The 27347-nt window shown below is 42.0% G+C and overlaps 2 protein-coding genes across 3 annotated transcripts; one reads left to right on the plus strand and one right to left on the minus strand.

The window, feature by feature from the left end:
- Window positions 1–3271: 3271 nt before the first annotated feature.
- Window positions 3272–17530, minus strand: LOC134647070 (DENN domain-containing protein 2A-like). 2 transcript variants are annotated; one of them, XM_063501217.1, is made up of 20 exons: window positions 17316–17530; window positions 15578–15649; window positions 13320–14450; window positions 13138–13229; window positions 12660–12754; window positions 12371–12583; window positions 11647–11740; window positions 11511–11561; window positions 11221–11417; window positions 10994–11103; window positions 10734–10803; window positions 10352–10429; window positions 8449–8589; window positions 7734–7882; window positions 6970–7147; window positions 6839–6880; window positions 6114–6222; window positions 5449–5718; window positions 4785–4871; window positions 3272–3822 (listed from the first exon to the last, which is right to left on the minus strand). In XM_063501217.1, the coding sequence occupies exons 2-20, from the start codon at window positions 15634–15636 to the stop codon at window positions 3791–3793; spliced, it is 3198 nt and encodes a 1065-aa protein (XP_063357287.1). In that variant the 5' UTR covers window positions 15637–15649; window positions 17316–17530; the 3' UTR covers window positions 3272–3790. The 2 variants fall into 2 exon arrangements, with proteins under 2 accessions (XP_063357287.1, XP_065325558.1); XM_065469486.1 differs by lacking the exons at window positions 15578–15649; window positions 17316–17530 and adding exons at window positions 14704–14770; window positions 14985–15076.
- A 965-nt stretch (window positions 17531–18495) lies between these two features.
- Window positions 18496–27168, plus strand: slc37a3 (solute carrier family 37 member 3). Its single transcript, XM_063460856.1, has 14 exons — window positions 18496–18602; window positions 20242–20440; window positions 21496–21610; window positions 21894–21986; window positions 22314–22397; window positions 22550–22695; window positions 23035–23131; window positions 23240–23324; window positions 23703–23905; window positions 23988–24129; window positions 24991–25092; window positions 25262–25461; window positions 25634–25699; window positions 25945–27168. Exons 2-14 carry the CDS (start codon window positions 20364–20366, stop codon window positions 26035–26037), a joined length of 1503 nt encoding a protein of 500 aa, XP_063316926.1. The 5' UTR covers window positions 18496–18602; window positions 20242–20363; the 3' UTR covers window positions 26038–27168.
- The last annotated feature ends 179 nt before the right edge of the window (window positions 27169–27347 follow it).

Genomic DNA, 27347 nt, shown 5'->3' on the forward strand with positions numbered 1-27347 from the left:
TCTTTTCCCCTCCTTACACTTCTTTCGTCCTCTTTGCTAGCTTCTGGTCAAGCATAGCAGCAGGGGAATGGAAACGCTCCCCTCCTAATCCCCTTCTCTCTCCTCTACACCTACCACTTCACCTCTTCTTTTCCTCCTCTTTCCACTGTTTCCACTGTTCTCCTTCCCCACCTCCTCCTGCCTTGCTGTTATGTTCTCCATATGCTTTGATGGCTCCTCCTCAGAAGAGGGGTGGTTGGGGGAGAAATGATTCAAGCCGCTGGCATGTATGGCAGTGCTGCAGCTGGACACTGCACCTGCAGCTCTGAAAAACAAGCTGACGGGTGCAAGTTCAGGAAACTTTCAGTGCATCTGAGTGTGTGTGTGTTGTGTGTGTGTGTGTGTGTGTGTGTGTGTGTAGTGCACATCTGCATGCATTTTTCAGTGTGCATGGTCAATCAGAGTTTCTCAGATATCAAATTCTTAACACCCCCCCCCCCCCCCCCCCCCCCCCCGAACTATTCCTCTCTGAACCTCTTTTATTTTAACTTTCTTACTTTTCTTCAGCCAGAATCAAGCAAGTTGAACTAGTGTGAGATGTTTTGGACTAAATAGGAAGCGCACTGTATAGGCATCCCCCCAGGCACCATATTTGTGTAGTGATAACTTGAAAACCCTAGGCACACATAATTTGTGCAAAATTTCATGCAGCACCTGGGGTTTAGAAACACCCTGAGCTTTTTTTCTTTTTTTAAAAAAATCCAAATCCGTCTGGAGTCTAACCACAATGCCCTTTTTGATTGAGGGTTGTGGGAGAGAAGGTAGAAAAAGTTGAAAACAAAATGGCAGAAAATGACATAGCAGTTTTCATTTTGATTAATGCAAAGTGCTGCTTTTGCTTGCCACACCTCCACGCCTCCATAAATGACACCATAAATCATGTAATTAGCAGAGGCAGCCTCAAGAGAGTTGCGAACACTGGTTTTCAAGCCTCGAAATGAGGTCGGCGTATCTCTGAAGAGATTTTCCAGTTGAAATAGCTGCTGGTTTTAATGGGCCATGATATTTGTATGATTTTATTTCTGCTGAGAATAATGAGCCTACCTGCAGGCTTACATTGTATTGCCAAGCTGAGCCTTGCAGCAGGTAGCTGTGCTCAAGTCAGGGTACCACTGTGTAGCATCTCTTAAAGGTGGAATGCAGTTAGGTATTAGGCACCCGTGAAAGGGACTTAGCGAGAATTATCGAAGTTTCAACAAGCTATTGTTGCCTCTAAGTGGCAGATAAGAGTCCTCTCTCGCTGACTGAAAACACATGACATTTGTGTTTGCAGCAGTGGGAGATATTCCACTGGGAGGTTTGCTGTGGAAATACACCAGTGCAGGATGTAAGGCTTCGGGGGTCAACCCCTGCTGACTGGAATTAATCGGAACCATAATTACCTCCTCGCTAACGAGCTGGTTGTCCTGAACCGCAGCCAGGTGTTAAGCAGGAAACAGTATGTGATACATTGGGTTTGGGGTTCACCCCTCTCTACACACACAAGCGCACACAGACACACACACATACTCATAACTCCAAGAACCTGAGTGGGTTGAACAAACATTCCAGCCGCCGTCCGTGCTCTTCTCTCACCACATCCATTCATCTTCCTGAGATGACTCCTGTCCCACAGCACAGCAGCCTTCCCACCTTGGGAGCCAGATAGGAAGTTGTGGTATGATTTTCACATTTGTTACTCTGTGACAGCCCAACTGAACATGTGTATTCAGGGAACACGTGTTTTTATTGCCCCCACAGCCCTGTCAGAAGTGCTTAACTATCCCTTCATCGTCTCTCATCTCCATGTTCAAATTGTGTATTTGTGTTGACTTTGAACTGGATCTTATATAATGTTGTTGATTAAATGTGACTTTGTATTTTTCTAAAATATTTTCATGTCAACAGGAAAGCAGGGCTGCAGGGCGCCCTCTGGTGCAGCAAACTTTGCAATAACAAAACTCATAGCTTGCTTTAAGGTGTTTCTTCCGTTTCTTTTTAATCTTTTCAATTTCAAAAAGCTAAATCACTGAAATTTTGGCTGGGTTCTAAAATGGGCAACAGAGAACAAAACTGTTTTTGGCCTCTATTGCCCTCTAACAGAATCTCATTAACCTCTTTCCAGCTGAGCTGATGGTGCCAGTTGCTCATTTCAGGACCGACAGTCCATTTAGTAAATTATGGTCATTCTAAGGGTTAGATGGGAGCATTATATAGGATAGGCTACCAATTTGTGTTTGCCAGGTCATCAGCCAATGATTATATGGTTTCGCATTCATGTCTGCTCCTTATCTAGACCCAGTTTCAAAACCCTAAGATTATGTCAAAAATGTTTATCTCAAGCCTTCACAATGGGATTTCACCAAACAACAGGTGACGTCACTGTAGTTTCTCAGAGTTAACATATGAGGAATTGCAGTTTTTGGCACTTTTGTACTCTACACTTCAGCCCCAAAGGGTGATAGGCAAGTACTGATTTAAAGTAAATGTGAACTGTGTGGGTTTCAAAGTCTGGTGTGTCTGTTTAATATAGATTTTGCACTTTGGCCATCTGTGTTTAGAATCAGCAAGTGTGTCAGCAGGCCTGTGTGTGAACTTGCCATTTACAAGGTAACAGGTTAGGGGCTCTCAGGCGTGCCCAACAGGCAAGGACTGAACACACCATCCCTAAGACAATACGCTACTATGCTCTGCTCTGCACCTGTGTTATGTTTTCCTGCTGACAAAGATGTTTCCTCTTTGTGGGCTGAGGATCTGCTTTGTTTCCATGACTCAGAGACTAAAATAGTAAAGCTGCCACCAACCCTGAACCAAGGCTCTTTGTAGTAAAAAAAAAAAAAGAGAAAAGAAAGAAAGACAGAAAGAAAGAAAAGGAAAGAACCAAATACCTTCAAACATACAAACACATCAGCCAATAGTTAGGGAACTGGTGGCATGTGGATTACTCATGTTATAAAACTGGCACACAAATGCTGAGTGAGTGCAATTCCCTCGGCTTTGATTCTCTTGTTCCCAGCGTGTAACAAACGGAAATTGTAAAATTTGCACCGTGTCATTGGATACATCTTGTATTTACCATAAAGTAAGCTCATCATTTGAAAATGTGCAAACTGGAGGAGGAAGAGAGAGAAAAGGCATTTACGAGAATCTAAACATGTAATGCAACGGTTGTATGTCATATTGGCATTTGCTTTGATGGCAATGAAAAAAATATGACAGCATCAAGACAATAAATCACCACAGCATAGCCAGAGGATATTTATTCAAAGTGCATGTGATGTTGTCATGTTATGAATAAAAGAAAACTGAAATGCTATTTGGTGTAACTTTGTGGTCAGTCACTGTCAAAATATGTCTGAACAGAAAAAATATACTACTGCCCCCTGGTGCATTTAAAAGATTACTGCGATTGCTTCTTTCACATTAACTTATATTCAAATCCAGACTACCACTGTTACTACTAATCAGTCTATTTATTTCTCATTAATCCAGGTTAATTCCTCAGCCATATGTAGCTCACAGCAACACACCAAACACAAAACCAGACATGCATAAACTGATGATGTCTGAAGAATCCTGTTATAAAAAGGATCAACAAGGTTTTTCATCTGTGTGGCATACAGCAGCATTTTTCCCTTGGCAGGATTAATTTGTTTGCAAAATCCCTCGTTCAGTGACATAAATCAGGATAAACAAAATTTGGTTGTTTTTTTTCTTTGTTACATTAGTAGTTCTTCAAGACTTTCCTGGTTTCAGTGCTTTCTTTGTTGTATTATTTCTTTGAAAGAAATTTCATTTTGTTTCCTGGAACAAAAAAAAAAAGACACACACAAAGTGATTAAAAGTGAAAATGAGCCCAAAACAATATTTTCCTCAAAAAAAATTAAAGGAACAATTTGAAAGGTAATGTGGTAGGAATAAATGCATGCCATATCTTTGATCAAAATAAAACGTATCAACCTACAGAGGGCTGCATTTAAAGAGACTTCAAAAATCGGAAAAAAAACTGGAAAAAATGATGCAGCAGGTTTGTCCATTTTACTGAAATTTCATTTATCAACTCAAAATAGTAGTGAGTAGCTTGTATGGTGCCTATGTGCTTGTAAGCATGCCTGACAACATTGGGGCATGGTCTAGATGGTGTCCTGGAGGATCTCCTCCCAGGTCTGGACCATGGCACCACAGAGCTCCTAGATGTGGGAATCAGCCAATGGTATCAACTCCTTCATCCTTCAGGAACTGTCTGCATACTCTGACCACATTAGGCTGGACGCACTGCACCAATGTAATGTCTGACAACGGGTCTAAGGATTTCATCCCAATACCTAATGGCAGTCAGAGTGCCATTGCCTATATGTCAGTCCTGCTGATAGATTAAGAGCCATTCTAGAGTAAAGTCTGTCTGCTATAATCTCCTCCATGCTCTTGAGACTGTGCAGGGAGACACAGCAAACCTTCTGGCAATGGGACGTATTGATGTGCCATCCTGGAGTAGTTGGACTATCTGTGCAACCTCTGTAGGGTCCAAGTATCACCTCATGCTAGCATTAGTGACACTGACCCTAGCCAAATGCAAAACTAGTGAAAAAAAGTCGCCCTGTTGTTAATTTCACCAAAGCAACTGAAACTGTTTAACACCCCCCTCTGCTACTTAACTGACCAGATCAATATCCCAAAGGTTTCACTGACTTGATGTTACACTCTCATTAAGAAGAGTTCCTTTATTTTTTTTTTGAGCTGTGTATATAAAGCAGTTGTTTCCTTACCCAAGCCTTTGAGAAACCTGTTAACCCTCCTATGTTCATTATCATGGATAGAATCCAGATACTCTTGCACTCTCACTTCAAACAGTCCTGGTGAGATTAAAAGAAGCAAAACAAAAACAATCATGAAGAGCTAGAAGAACCCATCATCCATACCCATTAAATTTATCCATCCAGTTTCTCAAATTCATAGTAACCTGTCTGTAAAAGTCACCAGTCACTTATGGCCAATCTAGAGTCACCAGTTATTCTAATTATGATGTCTTTGGACTGGAAGATGATGTAGTACTTGGAGAGAACTGGAGAAAGTGCAAACTCCACACAGAAAGGCCCCAGATAAGGAGTTCTAGACCTCAGGCAGTCGTTGGCTGCAAAAGGATTCTGACCCAAGTATAAAAAATCTTTTGATTTAAAATTATATTACTTTGACCAATTACTTTTGAGCCTTTGAAAATGGGGGACACAACAACTCAAAGTGCTCTCAAGGCTTTACTATGAGGTAAAGACCCTACAGTATTACAGAGAAAACCCCAACAATCAGATGAGCCCCTATGAGCATACACTTGGCAAAAGTGGGAAGGAAAAACTCCCTTTCAACAGGAAGAAACCTCTGGGAAAAAACACAGTTTGGGACAAAATTTCTGTTCTTTCTGCTGTGCCTCTGTACCTCTGAGAGCCTGCCTATGAAGCTCCCTCTCCTGGATGAACCAGCCAAACATCTGCGTCTCCATGAAGATCTCCAAGAAGCGGCGCACGGTTTTGGATGGGATGGCTTTGCGAAAACCCTCTCGCTGAAAGAAGGATGAGGCAGGGGAGGAGGATGAAGAGGAGTAGCCGTCCTCCCTTTCGCCGGTAATGAAGAGAGGATAGTGGCCTACCAGCTCCACAAAGAATCGAACAAAGGCCTCGGACACAATGGTGCTAAGATGGCCTGAGTCTGGAGACGGGATGTTAGACGTGGTAATATAAAACATAACAAAGTCGACTTGCTGATCAACCATTTAAATAATGTTCAAAAAGATTTTTACAGAAATTTTTATCCTCTAGTTAGTCTTTCTATCCCTTTACCCCAGTATGAATTATTTCATGACATTCCAAATTATTAGGGGATCAAGCCTTTGAACTACAGTGACTACTGACTTTTTCTCTGGCACCAACTAAAACCTGGTGGTAAACATGGTAAATATACAGCAGATCCACATTAAAGCACATAAGCGTTGTCACCGCAAGCATGTTTGTGTTCTAGGTTTAACCATAAAGAAGCCTCAAAGCCACCAAAGAAGCCTCTATGACACTGTAGAGTCATAGAAAAAAGTCCTCAGTTTGACTCACCGCTGCTTGCATCTCCTCCTCGCTCATTAGCAAGCTCTCTTCGCCTCTCCAGAACGTTCTCCAGAGCCGTCTGAAGCTTAGGTGGCAGGATGGAGTCTTCATCGTCCAACTAAATGTGAGATAACAGGAAAGAAAATGTATTCGTAAACCATAGATAGATAGATGTAACCTTAGAAACGTTATGAAAGATAACTATAGCCTCTAGATCTCAAAAAAGTGAAGTCAATACAAAAAGTGCTGTAAACTTTCTCTTGCTGCAAAAGCACTTATGTTATGGTATAACCACCTTTGATTTCTTTGCTCTATGACTAGCTAAGAACAGTTATGGAAACTTTCTGCCACTGTAAAAACAAACATTTTTTTGTCGCCCAGAAGTCAAAGTTTCAGGTTATTATCTTAAAATCTCAACTTACTAACTCAGACTTCTGTGAATATAACTAGCAATTAGAAAGTAATCTGAAGTTTAAACTTATGGGTGACAGAAAACACCTCCAGTGCTGGAAGCAGGCTTCTATAAGAAGTCACATAAGCACTGACCATTTGAAAAACAATACACATTTAAGGCTTTTTAAAAAAACAAAACAAAAAAACCCTTTCGCTACAACCCTTTTTTTTTTTAAAAAAGTCTGGGTGAGGCTGAAACAATGTCATCTACACAGATACAGACTGTGACAAACCATAAACACACACACACACACACACACACGCCTTTAAAAATATCTGACCTGTCTGAGAAATCGACTGTTCCCAAGATCCACAACCAGAACCTGTACACAGAAAAAAAGGTTATTTCTCTGCAGCTCATAAGTAATGTATTCCTATATGACTGCAGTGACACTTGCATTATTCCTCTGACCTCCTCCAGGGGCAGCTCAGTGAGTTGGGGCAGCGAGCTGGACAGCAGGCCCACAATGAAAGGGGTGGGTGTGCAGACGATGTCGAGCATAGCTGAGGGCAGCACTGGGATGTAAGTGTGCTGCCATACAAAGGGGTAGAGCAATGCCACGACTGCATGACAGCATTGGGAAAGAGTACTAAAGGAGGGAGCAGAGAACACAACAGTGGAATATTATCAAATGGAGCTTTTAATGAATTTTAATGTTTAAAACAAACAAAACTGACTTTCCCTTTTAGTCTATATGAGACAAAGGAGAGAATTATCAGTTATTCTCACCGCATGAGGGCACCACAGTCTAAATAGAGACTAGCCATTCTCTAAAGTAATACCATTGCCCTGAGAGAAAACCAAGGCTACATACTTCTTTCATTTACATCACTGCACTTTGCATTCCTGTCTTCTACTACTGTGGCTGATCTTTCTGACTCCCAGTGGCTTTCAGCAGAGCAAATAAACCAGTCCCAACACGTCAACAACTCAGCCGGCCTTCCTGAAAATAGCTCTCTGGTATGTTCCCTGAATAAAACTGGGACTGCCTTAAATTTATTTAAAATTGTGAGTCTGGACCACCCACATATCCTGTAACTTTATCGTAAAACACCCCTGCTGCTTTCAACTAATATTTGCCATTTTCATAACTGCATAAACAGTACAGCTTCATATATAGCTGGAAGATATGGATTTTGGTGTACAGACAATATGGCTTAAATGAAGGGACAAACCTGAGCTTGTCTGCTGTGAAGATGACTCGCCTCTCTAGCAGCAGAGAGCCAAAAACCCTGAGAAGCAGGCGCAGACTCAAGCAGGAGAACAGACATTCAAAATCCACATGCTCCAGGCGTGAGTCAGAGGGTCGACAGAGCTCCATCACCTGAGAAATCAACAGAGATTTGATCCTGTCAGCTTACTCAATGTAACACCAAAGTTGTGTCTGATGGACTGACAAATCCATTCCACCATTCAGTTCTAAATATGTTCATTTCAAGTCATTTTAATCTGGATCTGAACTACTTTCAGCTCACCATTTGTTAGTTATGGTTAGCGAACTGTATAAGCCATCCATAACTGCTAGGCAAAAATGCAAAAACATTTAGCCAGCAAATATTTTGTCAAATTTTTACATGTGTAGGAAAAAATGTAGTAAAAGTTCCAAATTACTGGGTGTCAATAAAGGTTTAATTTTTTGAAGTGTTTTTTAGATGAAAGAAACTGGATGAATTTTGTATAGTGAGATTTAAATTTCAAAATCTGGTCAAAAATCATGCCAATGTTCTTAGCAGATGATTTGATTTATGCTTAAGATTCCATATAGTTGGAAACCACTGCTCAAATGGACTACTAAAGACATTTTTATCTATTTTATCTGACCTTTATTTACAGTTTGTTACTTTTTTTGGGGGGGGGGGGGGGGGGGGGGGGGGTTCCACTGTCGCTCACCTCAGTGCCTGAACCAGGAAGAAAAGTTTTGATGGTGATGGTTTTCCCAGGAGCTGGAAACTGGGCCTCCATGATGGCTCTCATGAAAGGCTGGACCAACGCAGGAGACAGAGCCCTGCGCCTCTCCACCTCATCCAGCACCTAGAATGCGTGCATATAAAACAAGCTTGATTTCATTTGTAATCTGTACTCCCCAAATTCCACCAACATATTAAGTTTCCTACCAGGAGGGGAAAGGACATTGGACCATCTGTACAGTAACATCAAGCAGGTGTACAGAGCAACAACGCTCTCCCCACCTAGTACAATCTAACCACCACTCTCTGCTCCTCATCCCTGCTTACACCCTGCTCAGGAAACAAACCCCTTGAAGCACCCAGGTCATTAAATGTGGTCAGATGATCCTCCAGCCACAGGACTGTTTTGAACTGGCAGACTGGTCCATCTTCGAACAGCAGGATGTGGAAACCTTTACTCAGTCTGTCCTTTTCTACAGTAAGTGCTGCGTAGAGAATGTGACAGTGACCAAAACCATCTGGGTTTTTCCTAACCAAAAAACCTTCGATGATGAGTGATGTACAGGCTCTGATCAAACTGATCAGACATGGTTCTGGATAGTAAGACTACACACCTTTGGAGCGGGAGTCACAAGTTTGATTCCCACTCGCTATCCAGTAAGGGTCCTGGCTAGACCCCCCATGCTAAATACCCCCCCCCCTCCCCCCCACCCCCCCCACCCCCCAAAAAAAAAAAAAACAAGCTCTGGAATGCTGCAGCTCGGACACAAGCATTTCACTACATTGTGTATGTGACAAATAAAGGTTGTTTGTTGGTGTCACTCAGTATCAGATCCCCGCAAGGCTGCGTTCTCAGCCCCCTACTCTACACCAACACATCTAACCAGTGTTATTGTCAAGTATGCTGATGAGACCACTGTGGTTGGGCTCATCTTTGATGGAGATGAGACAGTGTACAGGGCGCAGGTAGAGAACTTGTCCCCCTGGTGCTCAGAAAATTACCCGAAGCTGAACATCCTTAAAACAAAAGAACTCATGATGGACTTCAGGAGGCACAGGCAGGTCCACCACCCTCTCATCATAAGTGGAGAACGTGTGGAATCTGTCTCCACCTTCATTTTTCCAGGCACCCACATCTCCACCGATCTCACCTGGACCCACAACACCAACGCCCCTTAAAGAAAGCCCCGCAGCGGCTGCACTTCCTCCGTGTACTGAGGAAGAATAACTGGGACCAGAAGCTGCTGCTGGCCTTCTAACGCTCCTCGGTGGAGAGGGTGCTCTCCTTCTGCCTGGGTGTTTTGTACACAGGGGCCACTACTGAGAACAGGAAGGCTGCGCAGAGGATAATTAACACCGCCCCCAAAAAAATCAGTGGCTGCCCTCTGTCACCCCTGGAGGCCATCGCCAGATCCTCCTCTCTCAGCAAAACCAGAGCCATCATAGGTAATCCCTTGCACCCCGCCCACCACCTGTTTGGCCTGCTGCAACCTGGTCAGTGCCTCAGGTCAATCAGGTCGCACACCTCCAGACTCACAAACAGCTTCTTTTCCTGGGCCATTTGGACTGTTAACAAGCACTATCCCCCCACACCCCACCCCTGCTCACTCACAATACTAATCTGTGCCATGGTCTGAGTAACCCTCATCACTCAGGCCGCTAATATACAGATTCTTCCCACTATTTCCTATTGCCTTTCTCTTTTTTTGTATATGTCCATCTTGACTGTATATATTTGTCCTGTTTGTTATTTATTCCCAGTGTCTTACTATCTATACATTATTCCTACACAGTTAGTGTGGAGCACCCATAATTTTGTTGGACATGGACAATGACAATATAGGGTGATAAAGGGCAGAAATGCTATCTGCGGAGGAGTGATTTACCTTGGAGAACAAGTTGAAGCAGCCAAGATGGCTGACAATACAATAGACCTCTGGCAGACGTTTGCCTTTTCCACTAGGCTGTGAGAAAAAGATGAAAATATGACACATAATACTCACTAGTGTACTCCTAGACATAAGGACAGACTAGTATATAAATCAACAGTATTGCAATACACACACTCCTCCTAGAGAAATGCATAAGCAGAAACACATGCGCACCCGCACATACACAGTTCCCAGTCTCACACATTTCCGCCCAGAGTCTGAGATGGGCTGTTTTCCCACAGGCGCAGGCACACTATTCTGGTATGCTTATTTACTCAGCCGTCATTGTGGTATTTAGCTACTTCCTGTTCGGTGACGGCACACGATTTCTATTTACCAGTAAACGCCGGCAGTATCCAAACCTTCGGCTCCCATCCACTCCAGTCAAAACAAATGAGAACATCTCACTGCGAGGGATGAGCCATGACAAAAATGTAATTAGTGTATTTTTACTATTCAAAGAGAAAATACACATATACTGTAAAAGTCAACACTAATAATGAAATTGATAATGTTTCCCGTGGTATAAAGAGTTGAATTTTCAGTGTTTATTATATTGAGATAAGTGTGGCGCCCTGTTCATTTCACACTCCTCACCTTGGGTATCTCTCCACCGGCTCCCAGGCTTTAGCATCAGGAAAGCAGAACTGAGGAATGATCCTCAGTTGATCCTCCGTCTCCCTCATGAACTTGAAAGTTCGCTCCAGCTGCAGTTAAAATGAGGTGAGAAACTTAAGATCAGTTACCACTTCCTGCATTTCTTCTTTTTTAATGTATTTGGTCTTAAATTAAACTACCACAAAAATGAGCCATGATTCAAGGACCTTAGGAGGGAACTGCTGTGTGACCTCTGGTAGATAGTGCCCTCCAGCCTTTGACTTCTGCAGTGACACAACCAGGAAATATTCAAAAAGTTTGCGCTGATGGAGCTCCTGTTCGAGTGAGTGTCTTCTGGTGTGGACCTGAGCCTGGCTCGGCTGGCTCAGTATAGACTTCACCGACACGAGACGCTGGCGGTGAGCTGGAAGAAAGGATGTAAGCCAGAGCACTATTATACACCTCAGTGTGAAAAATAAAGAAACAATGACAGATAAATGAATAATTGGAACCCTACCTTTTGCTCTTTCTTCAATTTCACTCTCAGAGTCACTGTTCTCATCTGTTACTGTAAATTAAAACCCAAAAATACAAACTTACTAGACAGTAAAATAAATATTACAATCAATTTTCATTCCTTTTAACATTGTCACCTCTGCCCGAGCTTGTCTCAGCATAATGATAGATCCTTCTGAGATGCTTTTTCCTGGACCGAGTTTCAAATATGCTGTTGATCCTGAGTACAACCTGTCCAAAGAAATAAATAAAAATATGTCTCAGTGCCAATAAATACTACTGCGTGATATCTGTGTCCAAAGAGGCTGTATCTGATGTATAGGAAAATATCCAAAAATGGAGGCAGTTAGGATTGGAGTTGAGGGTTATGGTTATGGTGTGTGGTGTGATGATGTTTCCATGTCACAAACTTATGACATGATTGGTCCCTTGCAGAAGCTGGATCAACATTTATTTTGATTATCCAGGAACAACACCGACACAGTGATACCTAATCTAATGCAACGTTCCATTTGCTTCGGAAATCAGAACTGGGAGCAATGTCACCCCCGACTTCAGTACATTCCAGTAGGAAAGTTGAAAAAGCGAGGAAAGGATTATTTTTGCTCTTTAGCGAGGTACAACTACTAATGCATCACTAGCAAAACAGTGCAGTGCTTGTTTTTTCCAATTAATAACACCAAATCAGTGCCCAGCTATTGTCATTCCAGTAAAAAACTAGTACTAACCATGCAAATTAGTCTGAAGCCCGGGCAAAATAGTATGTGCTTAATAATTTGCCAGGCTTCATAAAAGAAACCGACTGTTCAACATGGATGTGATAAGATTCTGCAGCAAAAAAAAACATGCACAAACACAGACCGTCGGTATCCTCCGGCAGGTGCGGCTATAGGAATCCCCGGGCAGCCAGGAGGCTTGTTCAGGCCCGGTGGGGGTAGATGGAGGGCTGAGCTGGGGTGGAGATGAAACACCTCTACTGCTTCCAGTGCTATGGATCTGCTGGTTGGTTCTCCGCATGTCCAGCAGCTTAAAGCTTCTGCCTGAATTCTGCCTGAAGAACCCTGGTCTGGAGGGCTATGGACAGAAAATAAATAAATAATAAACCAAGAAACCAAGTAGTTGCTGCTTCAAGTTCAGGGTATACTTTAACCTTAGCAGTGTCAGCACCAGGAGAGGAAGGTAAAGACTGCTGGGAGCATTGGCTCTCCAACTCTATATCCTCATACGGGTTCTCATTTGACGAGTCTGCAGAAAAACCAGAAGTGACGCATTTGATGCAAGTTTTCAAGCATGTCTGATAATTGTGCACAAAGTTAACATTATTCAATATTTTACAGTGAAGCAGGGCTGCAGGCCTGCCATGACACTTTGGACTTAATTTTTGATGCAGTAAAAGTAGTAAAGTAGTTTACCTGGCAGTTTTGAGGAGGGTTTTTTTTACACGTTTAACAAAAATTGTACTCATACTTGATTGTTTTCTGCTGAATACTGTATCTGCATGTTACAATTAGCATGTAGAAGTGGAAAAAACTCAGCTCTGGAATCAACTGCATCCCCTCTAACTACACTTCCACTACAATTTGCTCATAAAGGCATTAAATGCAGGATAATGCAGGTTGGTGTCTGACCCAGGATGTCTTCATAGTGATGTTCCTGAGACAGCGAGCGAGAGAAGAGCAGGCCATTTGGCCCCGCAAGGTCTTCGAACTCAAAGGATCTCCTGTCATCATGAGATGAAAGCATGAGTTAATACATTACATACAGCTGGCATAACTTCACCAAGCAAATAATCTTTCTAATCCATGGATACCTGTTGAAGCTGTCCCGGACTCTCTCACCTCTGGGTCTTCCGTAGATGCCAGAGGGAGGTTTCAAGGAAGTTTTCGAAGCTACTGACGGCAGTGGCGGGAGGTTCCTCTGCCCTCTGCCTTGCCTCCTTCCCAGGGTGGCAGTAGCTGGGTGCTGGAAGGTTCGTTGGGGTTTAGGGACGGGGTTGATGGGGGGTGCACCTGGCTCGGTGTACACATTTTCATGCTGCTCCTTCTTTTCTTTGGTCCCAGATCTTGCAACTGTGCTTCTTTGAGCTAAAGCTTCAGATTCATTTTTCCTCACCTCCAGCTGCTTGTCCTTGCTCGGTGGGCTGAAGTAGTTTCCAAGCTCTGGGGGCATTTTTCCATGGTTCCCCCCCATAGCCTCCAGCTTTTTAAAAAGACTGAATACAGCTCTCTTCTCATGACTCGTCTGTTCTGCTGCTCTCCTGTCAATGCTTTTTTTCAGGGTTCCCACCTGCTGTTTATCTGTTGATGTAGGTGAACAGGGCCTTGAATCCCCAAGTTTTTCTACATTCTCTTTCTCGTGTTCTTGTTTTTCTTTGTGAACTACAACTCTTTTACAGTCTTCCCTCACTTGGTTGTCACCAGGCTTACTGATATTGAATGCTCCTCTTTGCTGTTTTGTAGGTTCAACCGGTGAACAAGGCCTGGAATCTCCAATTTTTCCTACATTTTCCTTCCTAAGATCCTGCTTTTCCTTATGGGCTACTTTCGTGCAACTTTCTGCACTTTGCTTGTCTTCTATACATTTATTGTTGCTTTTTGGCAGCGAGTCTGTCCTTTTTAAACTGCTACTTTGGCCCACGTTATCTGAGGTTAGAGATGAATGAGTGGGTTCCTTGCCCTCCCATAGTGAAATCTTGTCCCTGATGCTGCAGCCATTTGATCTGGGCAGCTTGACTCCTACTAAGAGAGCATTGTCATTGCTCTGAGGGTCAAAGGTCGACCTCCTGTGGGCCATCATGGATGATTCTTCCTTCTGGTTAATGAGGTTTTCCAGTGGGGTAAAGGGGTGTTTTGGTGTTCCCTCTCTTCTGTGCTCACCTCCCTTGTTTTCTACTGAAGCGAAACAGAAAGCACTTTCCCCCACCGGAGAGCCCCTCTTTAGCCTAAAAATAAAAATAGGAAATCCTTTTAGAAATGCTTGAAATATAAAAGCACATAAGCAAATCGCACATTATCACATGATGCAATGATAACTTCCAGGTTAATCGAACAACCCAAAATGTGTCTTGCACTGGCTGCTGTGCTCTGCAAGTTTTATGTCATTTTTTTCAACCACATGTGGGTGTTTACATGCAGTTTATGCATGTCATATATATATATAATGATTGTGTGAATGCGCTGCGACATACTGGCGACCTGTCCAGGGTGTACCCTGCCTCTTGCCCTAAGACAGCTTGGATTGGCTCCAGCGCCCCAGTGGACCCTGAAAAGGATAAGCGGAAGCAAATGTATGGATAGATGGATGGATGGATGGCTTGTGTGAACGTATTTCACGTCGCCACGGCCAGCAGGAATAGAAACCATAGAAAAGAATGGCTTTCGGAGCACAGTTGTGTTTTTGTCCCCTAGTGTGTGGAAAAAACCCCTTAGCTATGATGGAAAATTGAAGCATCTGCAATAAAGTCAAATAAATATACCTTTCCACTTGGAAGAACAAAGAAAATATAAAGTGAACTGGAGGCTTGGGTAAATCTGTAGAACACAGTCTACCATCTCGAGCTCGGGTCTCCTGGAATAACACATTAACATTTATTTGGATTTTTTTAATGCATACTTTTCCACATTCCCGAATTCAATCAGAAAAATTGAAAATAAATGGAATGCCAATTAAAGAATAACCTACTGCTAGCAGAGTTCCCTGAACTTCCCAGTATGGTCACGGTGACTGCCAGCTAGGGGACATTCAGTCTTTTTCTGGACAGTGGGAAAATCCATCCTGAGAGTAAATGCCAGAGGACAAGCCTATGACCGAGCATCTTCTCATCGGCCTCGCTAAATAAACACATGCTTGGATTGGAGCCCATTTCATCAAACTGTTATGTTTTAATAAATAAACGGGAGGAAATGGGAAGCCTTAAGTTGAAAGACCTTTTCTGACTTTCCCTTAATGGATGTAATGATTAAAGGGCAGCCTAACAGGGTTTCTTATTTTCTCAGGGCTCAGGGAGAAATTTGTGAAGGCCCGTGTCCTATTTTAATGCCTCACTGGTAAACCTGGTCAGATACAAACCTGTTGACAGATGAGTTGATGTAATCTTCCTTTGCTTTCATTCTCTCAGCGGCCTCCATGATCACTGCACACCTGGGAGAGAGAGAAAGAGAGACATAGAAGCAACTTCTGTCAGCATCTTCTCTGATTTTGCTTGTTCGTTGAGTTGCACATTAGCGGTTGTGGTTTTGCTCCCACTGACAATAGCTATCCGGCTTTACACTGTTATATAGTCTTCACATTGCATTTTTAGTAGATTAAACATTAAGCTGGTAAACTTCAGCATTCGGGCCACAGGACAGCTGGGCAAAATCAAAGAAACCATGACAGCCAGAGACTCAAGTGCAACTCCCCGAAGTAGTTCATCACACTAACTAACACTTCATTCAGCAGTCATTTAGGGCCTGCCTTTTTCTTTCCTCTCCTTTAGTGTATTGTAGTATACTCATTTTTCCACCACTTTGTCCTCACAGGAGGCGAACATTTGACCCCTGCAGTGACAAAGCTGCTGTGCAAATTCTCATACTTTCACATCTTCGAGGTCAATGTTCTTGCAGTTCAGCGTCCTCTAAAACAGGGCTTGGTGATTTCCCATATGTGAGGCCCCTGCCATCATTTGTTTATTGATATACACTCCAAATGATATGACAGATGTGCATAAGGACTACATACCACCCTTAAGGCTGTAGGGTAGCTGACTGGCTATAAAAAAAGCCATTTAGAGCTACACCATTTACTAGAAGATACATCCTGGCAACAAGATACACAATACTAGTTAGAATTAGAAAAACAACACTTTAATCTTACTTTCTTAGCAAACATACAATCAGTGGCCCCTTTAGGTACATGTTGCTAGTACCAGGCTGGATCCCTTTTTACCGTCATGGCCTCAGTTCTTCACGGACAAGGTGCTGGAAACGTCCGTCAGAGATTTTGGCCAGGTACACTGTGGTGTTTAAATGACGCTCAGTTTAAAGTGTGGCTAGAAATATCCCCCAAATCACTACACCACCAGAACGAGCCTGAACTGTTGATCCAGTGCAGTATGGATCCATGCTCTTATGTCTTCTGATACTACCAGCTCAGTGTCACAGTAGAGGATTTTTCAGTTCTCTTTTGTCCACTTTTGGTGAGCCTGTGTGAACTGTAACCTCAGTTTCCTGTTTTTAGCTCACAGGAGTGGCACCCGGTATGGTCTTCTGCTGCTGTATTCTGTATTCTGCATACCTTGATTGTAACACATGGTTATTTGTGGTAGTGTTGTCTTATTAAATTGAAGCAGTCGAGCCATTCTCCTCTGACCTCTGGCATCAACAAACGGATTTTTGCCCAGAGAACTGCCGCTCACTGCATACTTTCTCTTTGGTGTGTGGGAAAATATGAGTAGAACAGCAGTTTTGGAAGTACTCGACCAGCCCGTCTGGTATCAACAACCCTTTTACATTCAAAGTTACTTAAATCACATATCTTCCTCATTCTGATGCTCAGTTTAAACTTCAGTAGGCCGTTTTGACCATGCCTAAATGGCCCAAATTGCTCTTATGTGACTGGCTGATGAGATATTTGTGTTAACAAGCAGTTCAGCAGGTGTGTCAAACAAAGCGTAGGAGTGTATATTTAGATACAGTGAAATTATATTCTGCAGTAATCTGTTTCTTCTGGCAAAGACAAACTCATTGGCACAGTGCATATTCTGCTGAAATCAGATCATTTCTAACATTATCTCCTTTCAAATTAAAACATTAAATCGGTCTCTTACCTCCTTTCGCTGCACAGTTTTCATGTGTTCATCAGTGGAATGGGAGCACAGTGCATCCCATGCTGCTATAACAGTATCCATTGGTATAACCTCCAAAACAGCTGTAGTGTACAGTTTATATGTCCAGGTTCAAATAGATTTTCTAAGCCTTGAAACAATTCATCGACTGCTTATCTTAGTGAGCCTTGAAGACACAGTGCTGAACGTGCCCCCCTCTCCCTGCCTCGCCTCTAATCACCCTCTCTCTCCCCTCACCCTGGATATGACTTCCTCCCTCTCTCTCCCTCTCTCTCTCTCTTTCTTTACTGTTGATTCACTTAGAGCTGGCTTCAGAAACGAGCTGTGTACGAATGAATGGATGGATGGATGGATGTCTCTTGATGCTAACTAAAACTATATCATCCCATACTTTACATCGACAAGCTGTGTGGAAATTTGTGGAATGTGGGACAGACATCATCATATTACGGCTTTTCCCTCCAAATTTGAAATTCACTGGAACTGTTTTTCACTCCAGCTGCTCGTGCAGCTGCACAACCCCCCTCCAATGATTTCCAATGACGTTACGTTCACTGTCATACAGAAATTGATAGGAGAACATGTAAAAAAGGAAAATTCTACATTTGTTTGTACTTTTGACTGTCATTATGCAAATGCTTGATATAAATATTTATGGGAGTGTTTATTTACATTTGCTACATATAAGCGTGGATTTAAATCCTTCAACTTTTAAACTTCAATTTTACTCAAATCTTTTAGCACCACACCCAACCGCGTACCACGTTGCTCTTGCACGTGAATGGACGTGAAGCTTTGGATCTTTGAATATGAAGAAGCTAGAAGGCTTTGTAAAAGTATTACATACATATGTATTGTGAACTATACGATATGATAAATCTACATAATTGCCAAATGCTTACCAGAAATGTAGTGCTGTCCAAGTTCAAGTGCTGCAACCCTGCTGTAAACTGACCTTTTTGGCGCTGCAGCTTTTAAACTGTAAATACATTTGCTTGTAGCCAATGAAAGTTGGGTTCTTGCGAACAAGTGGCACGGCAGCAGGTGAAATTAGAGCAGCTGGCTCACTTTATTTTCAACAGTCATTCCCAGCTGTTATTTTTTGGACGGTGGGGGGGAGCTGTAATTCCACTCCTGTCCTACTGGTGGCAGCAGCGCGCCTTGACGCTCTGCGAACTTTGACGTTTGGAGTGACGGGGCAACCCACAGTAAACACAAAACTGACGCTTCATCAAGAGCAAGCTAGCCAACGGGACTCAGAGCTGAAAGGTCAGCATATGTTCTTGTTTTTAAAGCGTTAGTAGCAGTCAGCTGTTTTTTCGGAGATGTTTGTGGTGATTTTTAAGGCGCAACGAACCCGGAACTGACTCGAAAGGCTCGAACCAGTATGTGCCTTGTTACTAAGAAAGCCGAGGTGGAGAGAAACTGCTCTGTAGGTGTAGCAGTAGCTTCTTTTCACAAAAGAAATGTTAATTCAGTTGGCAGAACAACAGTGGAGGGTTTGTAACTTCAGTGGCAAGATGTGTCGTTGATCCACGAAGACTTAAATCATTATTTAACCACGGAGTCCATAAAATTGTGATTGCTTAGTTCAAAACAAAAGCCCGTCTGTTCCGAGCTATCGAAATTTGTCAGCACAGCACGTCTCGGTCATATTCCTCCAGTGTGCTGTATTAAGTGCACAGCATAGCCCACACTGCGGACAAATTTTTGTTAAATCCTTTTTGTCTTCTGGGAGCTTGTCAGACACTTTTCTCTCCTATATGAAGGTTCTATAACAGCAAAATTAATGAAAAGAGGTGTCCACGATTAAACTTTCTCATGCGCCTCATTTGCCACTGTTACAGAGTTTTGTTTTTGTATTGCATCTAGTTTAAAACTAGAGTTTAAACAAGGGTGTACAAACTATTGTAGATACTGTGTAATAAATTTTGTCTGCCGGTGTTGTGCCTCAGGATTTCCCGTGTCAAGTACTCGAAGTGACTTTCATTTTTATTTTTCACACCTGCTTTCGACCACTTTTATCAAATGTGTCGAGAGTTAGAAAATTCAGATCTCAAACTGACTTCGAGAAATTGGTCCAAGCATTAAAATAGTCATGCTAAGCAAGCAGGTCATCAGCAGCTAACCAGAGTTTTGCCATCAGTTCGGTCCATGTATTCTGAGCTGGTAGAGCGCTATAAAGATGAAGCAAAGCAGTGTTACAGCTGAACAGGATGGAATGAAGACAGTCAGTGCACACTGGGTCCATTGAGCCCTCTTTTTTTTAAAGCAACACACAAATCCCAGCTTTCAGATGAGGTACATTACTTTATATTTATCTTTTAACCTATGGGGACATAGTTCTTTAACAAGAAAGTACTGACTGGCTGCCATATTGGAATTATCAGAGACTTGAAACGAATTAATGAGCTACAATAATATTTATCCCACAGTCTCCATTGAACTATAGACTGTATATGATAGCTGGACGTACCCACCATGTGGATAGTGAGGTCAGGGTGTATTGGTGTGAAGCTTTGAGCAGAGTGATGTTACCCATCCTGGTTTTAAAACCAGGGCCGAGCACCATACTGGTCAGTCTTGTTAGGCCTTCCCTAAAGAAAACCCTGCTTTATCGTTGTTTTTCACTTTTGTTGGGATCAAAATTTACAACACAAACAGTGTGTTTTATTAGATAAAACTTCTGACTGTCAGCTGAAACCATAAGCTCATGAGGAAAGTGTTTACACAGGTGATAGATAAGGGGAGCTGAGGGGTTGTTTTCCGATAGACTTCTATAAAATCTGCCTTCTTTATGTAATCAGAGGAGTTTCCCCTGTGGTCTGTGTCTGCAGCCCTGTCCTATAATCAGTGCTGAATGATAAATACGTTATTTAGTTTGACATTGGCTTTCTTTCTTCTCCAGGCACGCCTAGTGATGTGTTTGTCCCATGTGGTATAGTGGAAGACTCTAGCTGAACCCCCTCCCTGTCCTCGAAGACCTTCACCAACACCTTCCTCCTCTTTCTTGTTTCGGCCGCTCCTGTGATGCCTCCATCATGCTGTGCCTCTCTGTCACAGTACACTCATCATCATCTGGTTGTCTTTCTTCTCACCTTCTTTAGGTAATTTGGAGTCACCCCGTGCTATAGAACTTCCTGTAAGCCTTGAGTAGGAATGCAAATATCATCCTGTGGCGGTGTCTAGATAACCGTGTGCTACCTGAGATATCCACAGACTAACAGAAAACTGACGAGAGCTGCACAATGTAGCAGAGAACGGTTTCTGTGTTTGGTTACATTTTTAATCGGCCACTTGAAACTATATCTGGAATGATGAAATTGACACACATTTTTTGCAGCAGTTTTAATCCCAGCAAGTCCAATCTAGCCATATAGTTAATGCAGTGTGAATACATGTGAGCTGTGAGGTCAAGTTACAGATCTATGAGAGATTAAATCAGATCAGACCTATCTGTCTTGTTTTATTATCATACTCTGAAACACATTAGAGTGTAGGAAAAAATAAATGTATCCATTTTCTTGTTTGTTTTTTACATTTTTTGATCAAACCATATGCACGGAAATGCACATCCCTATTCACTGTGGAGGTTTATTAGTTGTTCGCTGTAACTCTATTTTTGCTACTAACGTTTCGTTTTAGTTTTTGTTTTCTTTTATTTAACAAATCTAGTAAAGAAATTCATGTCATTTTAAATAGACAGTGTGTATCATATAATAGGCTTTGCTTTATTTTGGCTCAAGTAAAAGTCATATGGAGCAATTGCTGTAGCCATGGCATCGGATATTTGTGCTTGAAATCTTTATTACAAGAATAAATTGGTCTTAAGCATTCAGTTGTTTTGGAAGTGGATTTTGTTTGGGGTTTTTTTTTTTTCGTTTTCATTTTTAAGTATGTAATTTCAGTGTTTCTTGCACAGCTGAAATGACATTACTTTGGAATTTAACCTTTTTATTTACAACTAGAGAGCTGTTGTACCCAAGAGCCCTCAAAAATCCATGTTCAAAACAAAAAGCATGTTCAAAACTCATAAATGTAACCTTTAATTGATCCATTATATTAAATAATAATGAAATAACTGCACTGCACTTTCAGTAAATGTTTGTCCTCATATGTTTTGTCATTCCTTTCTGAGTAAAACTGCTTTCTGTCTTTCCAGCTACGTGTTGCTGCATGCGTCCAGGAAGACATTCAGCAATGTGAAAGTGAGCATCTCAGCTCAGTGGACGCCTTCCATTCTTAATGACAGCTCACCTGCCTTCTCGGCTGGCGAGGTAATGAGCATACAGCACAGAACAATGTGTCTCCCACATATACAACGCTGAAATTAAAATAAGTCGGAGCTATTTTGGCTGGCCACGATTCGAAAGTAAAGGCTTTTTTTTTGTAAACTTTTTTTTGTGTGTTATTGTTTCTCAATGTGCACACTTCAGTAAGTTAGCTTCTCTGCAGTTTAACTTAATCCCTAATGCATAAAAGCAAAACTTTTACAGTCACGTCCTTGGTCTAATAGCCTGTATGAACTCTACATAATCACGTTTTCTCTGACTGTCCCAGACATGGCAGGATAATCGTCTGTTTGAGGATGAAAAGCAGGCCACTCTGTTTCTGGGGATTCTGGACTCCATCTTCCTCTTCTCATATGCAGTGGTGAGTACATGATTTTCATTGTTTATTAGGATGCGTCTGCCACACAAATTGGTAAAACTGTGAGCAGAAGATAATTTTGTGTATCGACCCCGTGCCAAGTTGGGCCTGCATTTACTCAGGAATGGAAATCATTTGAATCATCTGGTGACCTGTGTGGGTTATGATAAGGGTAAAACAAAGGCCAGCGCATCTCTGTAACACTACTTCAAAGTATCAGATTTGTTCTTGGAACTCACTGAGAAAGTACATTATGCCTGTAATTTGAAGAAAATCAGATCAGACTTTTATTTATTTATTTTCTCCATTTTTTTGTTCGTGTCCACACAGGGTCTGTATCTGAGTGGTATGATTGGAGACAGAGTGAACCTCCGCTATGTGCTCTGCTTCGGCCTGTGTGGCTCTGCTGCAGTGGTTAGTACATAGTACAGAATTATATGATTGATTATTAGGGCGGTGGTTTTTGCATTAATCATTGCTGGTATCTGTATAAAATCCACACAAAAACTAAAATTTCTGACAACTATAACACCAAACACTCAAGACAGCTGTGCATGTTTCTGCAGGAGTTTGTGTTTGGCACTCTGACTGAATGGCTCCACATCTACAACATCTACCTGTACAGCAGCCTGTGGGTGCTTAACGGCCTGCTGCAGTCGGCCGTCTGGCCCTGCGTGGTGGCCGTCATGGGCAACTGGTTCGGGAAGGCGGGGTGCGTGTCATTTCTGTGAATGTCATTATCTTTGCCTTAACGGCTACCAGATGAGTTTGGATCACAGACACAGCATCTGTCCAACCCAGAAATATTAGTCAGGCTCATATTTGCCAAGTCGACCTTCATGATACACACCCAAATGGAAATACAGATGCTCACACTCGCCATCAATAGCCTCCATTCACTGGTGCCACAGCGAGAACATAGGCCTATTTAGACTCAGTTTTGCTCTGCAGCAGGGCATGTTCTGCTCATATTAAAAACTGCGAGTGACAGAGTAAAAAATACTTAAAGCTGTTCTATAAATAAACTTGATGCCATTTATCTCTTTTTCAGCCGTGGTTTTGTGTTTGGCCTGTGGAGTGCATGCGCCTCTGTAGGCAACATCCTGGGTGCTTTCCTTGCCTCCAGTGTTCTCAAATATGGATATGAGGTGAAGCACACATAGACAAACATGTTTTATTGTTGCCCCCCCCCCGCCCCACTTAACATTGCCAACAACTAAGCACTGAAATAATGTGCTGACTGTTGCTGTGTGCAGTACGCCTTCCTGGTGACCTCTGTTGTGCAGTTTGCGGGAGGGGTGGTCGTGTTCTTCGGCTTGCTTACCTCCCCAAAGGAAGTTGGTAAGGACTTCAGGAAGCATGTTAGATGTTAAAAATGTTAAAAATTTGCAGGGTGTTTGCTTGTTTTTTTTTTGTTGTTGTTTTTGCATACTTTATATTAAGGTGACTCAAAGTAGTTCCCAGAATGCTGCATATGTGTTCATATTCTCCATAATGTTTGAAAATTTATAACCCTCATTTCTTCTTAATATATTGGTGCATATACTATGTGATCAGGTTTCAGCTTGTTTTACAATACCACCAACTTTGTATCTTTACTTTTTATAACTTCTTTCCATGAGAGGTGTGAACTCGTCTCTACCTCAAGTAGAAACAGTTTGAATAAGCTAAACTTTTGATTAAACTTATGGTCTCCTTTAATGTGTGTGTGTGTGTCAGGTCTGAGCTTGGAGTCAGAAACTGGACTCGGCCCCATTGAGACAGACACGGACAGCCACAAGCCTCTGATGAGCGACGAGGAGGATGAGGTGGAGAAGTACAGCAGGCGAGGCCAGTCTGTCGAGCAGCCTGTAGAGCCTCCAGCCGAGTCTCCACAGGCCATCGGCTTCTTAAAGGCTTTCTGTCTTCCTGGGGTGTTGCCTGTGAGTGTGAAGAAGACGAACTATATAAAACTATATAACAATGTTTTTATAGTGTGATGACTTTGTCTCGCTTGCACTGCAGTATTCCCTGGCTTATGCATGTCTGAAGCTGGTCAACTACTCCTTCTTCTTCTGGCTTCCCTTCTACTTGAGCAACAACTACAAGTGGAAAGAAGCCCAGGCCGACCGCCTGTCTGTGTGGTATGATGTCGGAGGAATCATCGGTAAGCAGCTGCTTGGAAAAAAAAGTTCTGTTATAAAACTGAGGTTTGACTTTCTATTTTGAAAGAAACAGTCAGTCATCCCTGTGACTAAACACTCAGGCTTCAGACTTCTCTGAACACTCTTTCCAAAAATGTTTTTCCCGACTTTTGGCTGTGCAACCATAGTCCTGATATGGTCATCTCAGATCCCTCCTGCTCTTTACACTTTGTTTGCGAGGGGCAACCAATCAGGGCAAAGTTTGCTTAAAGGAAGTATGTATGGAGAGGAACTAAAACAGCTTGTTTCAGAGAACTGATGAGCTGGGGACCAATGTGAGATTGTTTGGAGCTGGGATCAATGCAAAGCTGCTCTTATAGAGTCCAAGAATAAAACCATGGAGCTGGTAATGAGCATTAAAGGTCCTGTTTAAAATATCTTATCACTCATCATTTTGTATGATGCTTTATAATAGAATGTTATTATCACAACTTATAGTAATGCAGTGGTTCTCTAACAGTGGGGCATGCAGCCTCTGGAGGTGGGGGCACCATCATAACTTGATTTGGATCCTCCATCCAACTATTTTCTTCCACTTGTCTAATTCAGTGTAGGGGGCGGGACTAGAGCCCATCCCAGCTGTCATAAGGTGAGAAGCAGAGTACACCCTGGACAGGTCTGCTGCATGGCTGATTTTGAGCCTTACTGTATTTAATGGTGGTTTAAACAAAATTATGTGTGGTCTGAATATTCATTTATTTTTGGTAGGGTTCTGAAGTGGAGCTGTAATGTATACAGCCCCACGTGTAATGTATTCATTGGTAAATAACTTTGCAGTTTGTCAGTTCCTAATTTGCCTTGATCATGCTATTTTTTTGTATCAGGAGGAACATTTCAGGGTCTGATCTCTGACTTAATGGGAAAAAGAGCGCCGGTGCTGGTCATCAGTCTGATCCTGGCAATCGGAGCCCTGGTGGGATACAGCCGTAAGTACATGCACGTCAGCTAACAACAGCTCAAGATCTGATATCTTCTTCGTCATTATAATAAAACAAAAAAAGCTGCATTTCATGAGTCAAGGCGTCAAACTCACAATAATACTTTAAGGTTTAAAATTCACACGATTAATTTTGTGTGTAAAATCCACTCTCTCAGGATCACCTAATGACCAGGTGATAAACGGTGTGCTGCTAGCTATTACCGGATTCTTCATCGGTGGGCCGTCCAACATGATCAGCTCGGCCATATCTGCTGACCTGGGCAGGCAGGATGCTCTGAGGGGCAGTAAGGAGGCCTTGGCTACTGTCACTGGTATAGTGGATGGAACTGGAAGTATAGGAGCTGCTGCAGGACAGGTAAAGCTGAAAAAAAAAATCTAATTGGGGAATTAATCAGAATGAATATGGCTGCATGAGAGCATGTTTGCTTCCACTGATGCCTTTTTGTGACACAGCTATGACATTGACTGTATACACATGAGTGATCAGATTGACCTTTAATTTGGCCATTTTCTCCCTCGTCTTGTAGTACTTGGTGTCTCTGATAGAGAGCAAGCTGGGCTGGATGAGCGTGTTCTACTTCTTCATTGTCATGGTAAGATCATTCTTATCCTTAAAAGGACAAAACATGTTAAATAAGATTTTAACTTTGAATTAATCAGAAAAGTGTTTACTGAGGTCGTAAATCAAGTGAGATGTAAGCTGAATTTCTTATAAACTCCCCCTGCTGACCATCACGAAGCATAACACTTGGTTGCATTTTTCAGTCCAAGAGATTCCATCCATCTTTTATATACAGTTTGGGCTTGTTGCTTAAGGTTTCTTCTCTTCGTGTTACAGACTGCGGGCAGCATTGTGTTCATCACTCCCTTGCTTGTCAGAGAGCTGCGGGCCATGTGGACAGAGAGGCGAGCCCGGCGACGGCAGCTGTAAAAAATCTTAACCACCATCAGTTTTTACTCTAATCAGTGACAGTGCAGCAGGTCTGGTGTGATTTTGTGGTTGTTGAAAGATGATGCTACTTACAGTACATGTAAGATTTGGAGTTTGAGCTGAAGTCCTTGCCTTAAGAAGAAAAAAACCCCAATAGGTTGCACTGTTCTGTATATTCAGGGCCTTGTAAAACATCCCAGAATGTACTAATGTGTATATTTTAAGGGTTTAAATGGATGTAAATGTTGATGTATTTGACTCAATGTTGCCAAATATAGAAACTAGAGCTTCTTACCGTAAAGATCTGACTCTTTGAGAAAGCTTAATGCCTAAGGAATGTGAACAGTGATTGTAAAGTAGAACTCTGTAATCAGTTCTTGTAGATATGTATCTATTTTAGTCGTTTTAAATATTGCACTATGTTCTTCTCACAGTAATCAGGCACAAGCCTTAAAACATTTTAATAAATCACTTTTAGAGGTCTGGGAAAGCTCCAGATCACTGCCAGTTAATCTCACCTATGTACAGTTTTTTGTAATTGTGTTTTAATGTTTTACTGTAAAGCCTTTTCATGGCAGGGGGCTGGTTCTCTTCATTCTGTGTACGTGTGATTTTTATTGTTCCTTTTTCCATTTACTGTTTGCTCGAATGTTTACACCTTAAGTTTTAGTGTCTTAACTTGCACACATGGGCAGAAATGTTCTTAAACTCTGTGTTAACAGCATAGCATGCCTTATTACTGTAAAACACACTACCATGGTGGAAAGGTTTGCCTGTGTGCATCAGGAGCCCTGCATATGTTTTAACTGATTTTTAACTGTAAATCCATGTAGGTTATGTCCATATTTAGGTTTTAACAGCCAGTGTAGGTAAATATGTTTAATTCAGATGCAATGGTATCTGCAAGGTGGGCAATTTGTTCTGCTTAAGAGCAAATTAGCTGCACATTTGCATATAGCTATATAGGATTGTGTAAAGCACATTTAGGAATAGCTATTGCAATTTTTTTTTTAATCATGTTAAGAAATTTTCTTTGTCTCTTGAAAATAAAAAATCATATGAGATTCCATATAATTTTTAACAAATGTAACTGTTTTTTGTTTTAAATAAATGCAATTTTTATTTCATGAATGGTTTGCTGTCTGTGCAGTGTTGTATCAAATCCACCAGGGGGTGCTCTGGATGCAAACTTAAACCTTCACTCCCTTTTCTTTCCTGTTTAAGTAGAAACAAGTGTTGTGCTGATAATTTCAGTTTATATCCATATAATTCATAAACATTTAACTGACTGAAGCACATTAAAATACCAA

The sequence above is a fragment of the Pelmatolapia mariae genome, linkage group LG17, assembly GCF_036321145.2.
Source record: "Pelmatolapia mariae isolate MD_Pm_ZW linkage group LG17, Pm_UMD_F_2, whole genome shotgun sequence".
Classification (NCBI taxonomy): domain Eukaryota; kingdom Metazoa; phylum Chordata; class Actinopteri; order Cichliformes; family Cichlidae; genus Pelmatolapia; species Pelmatolapia mariae.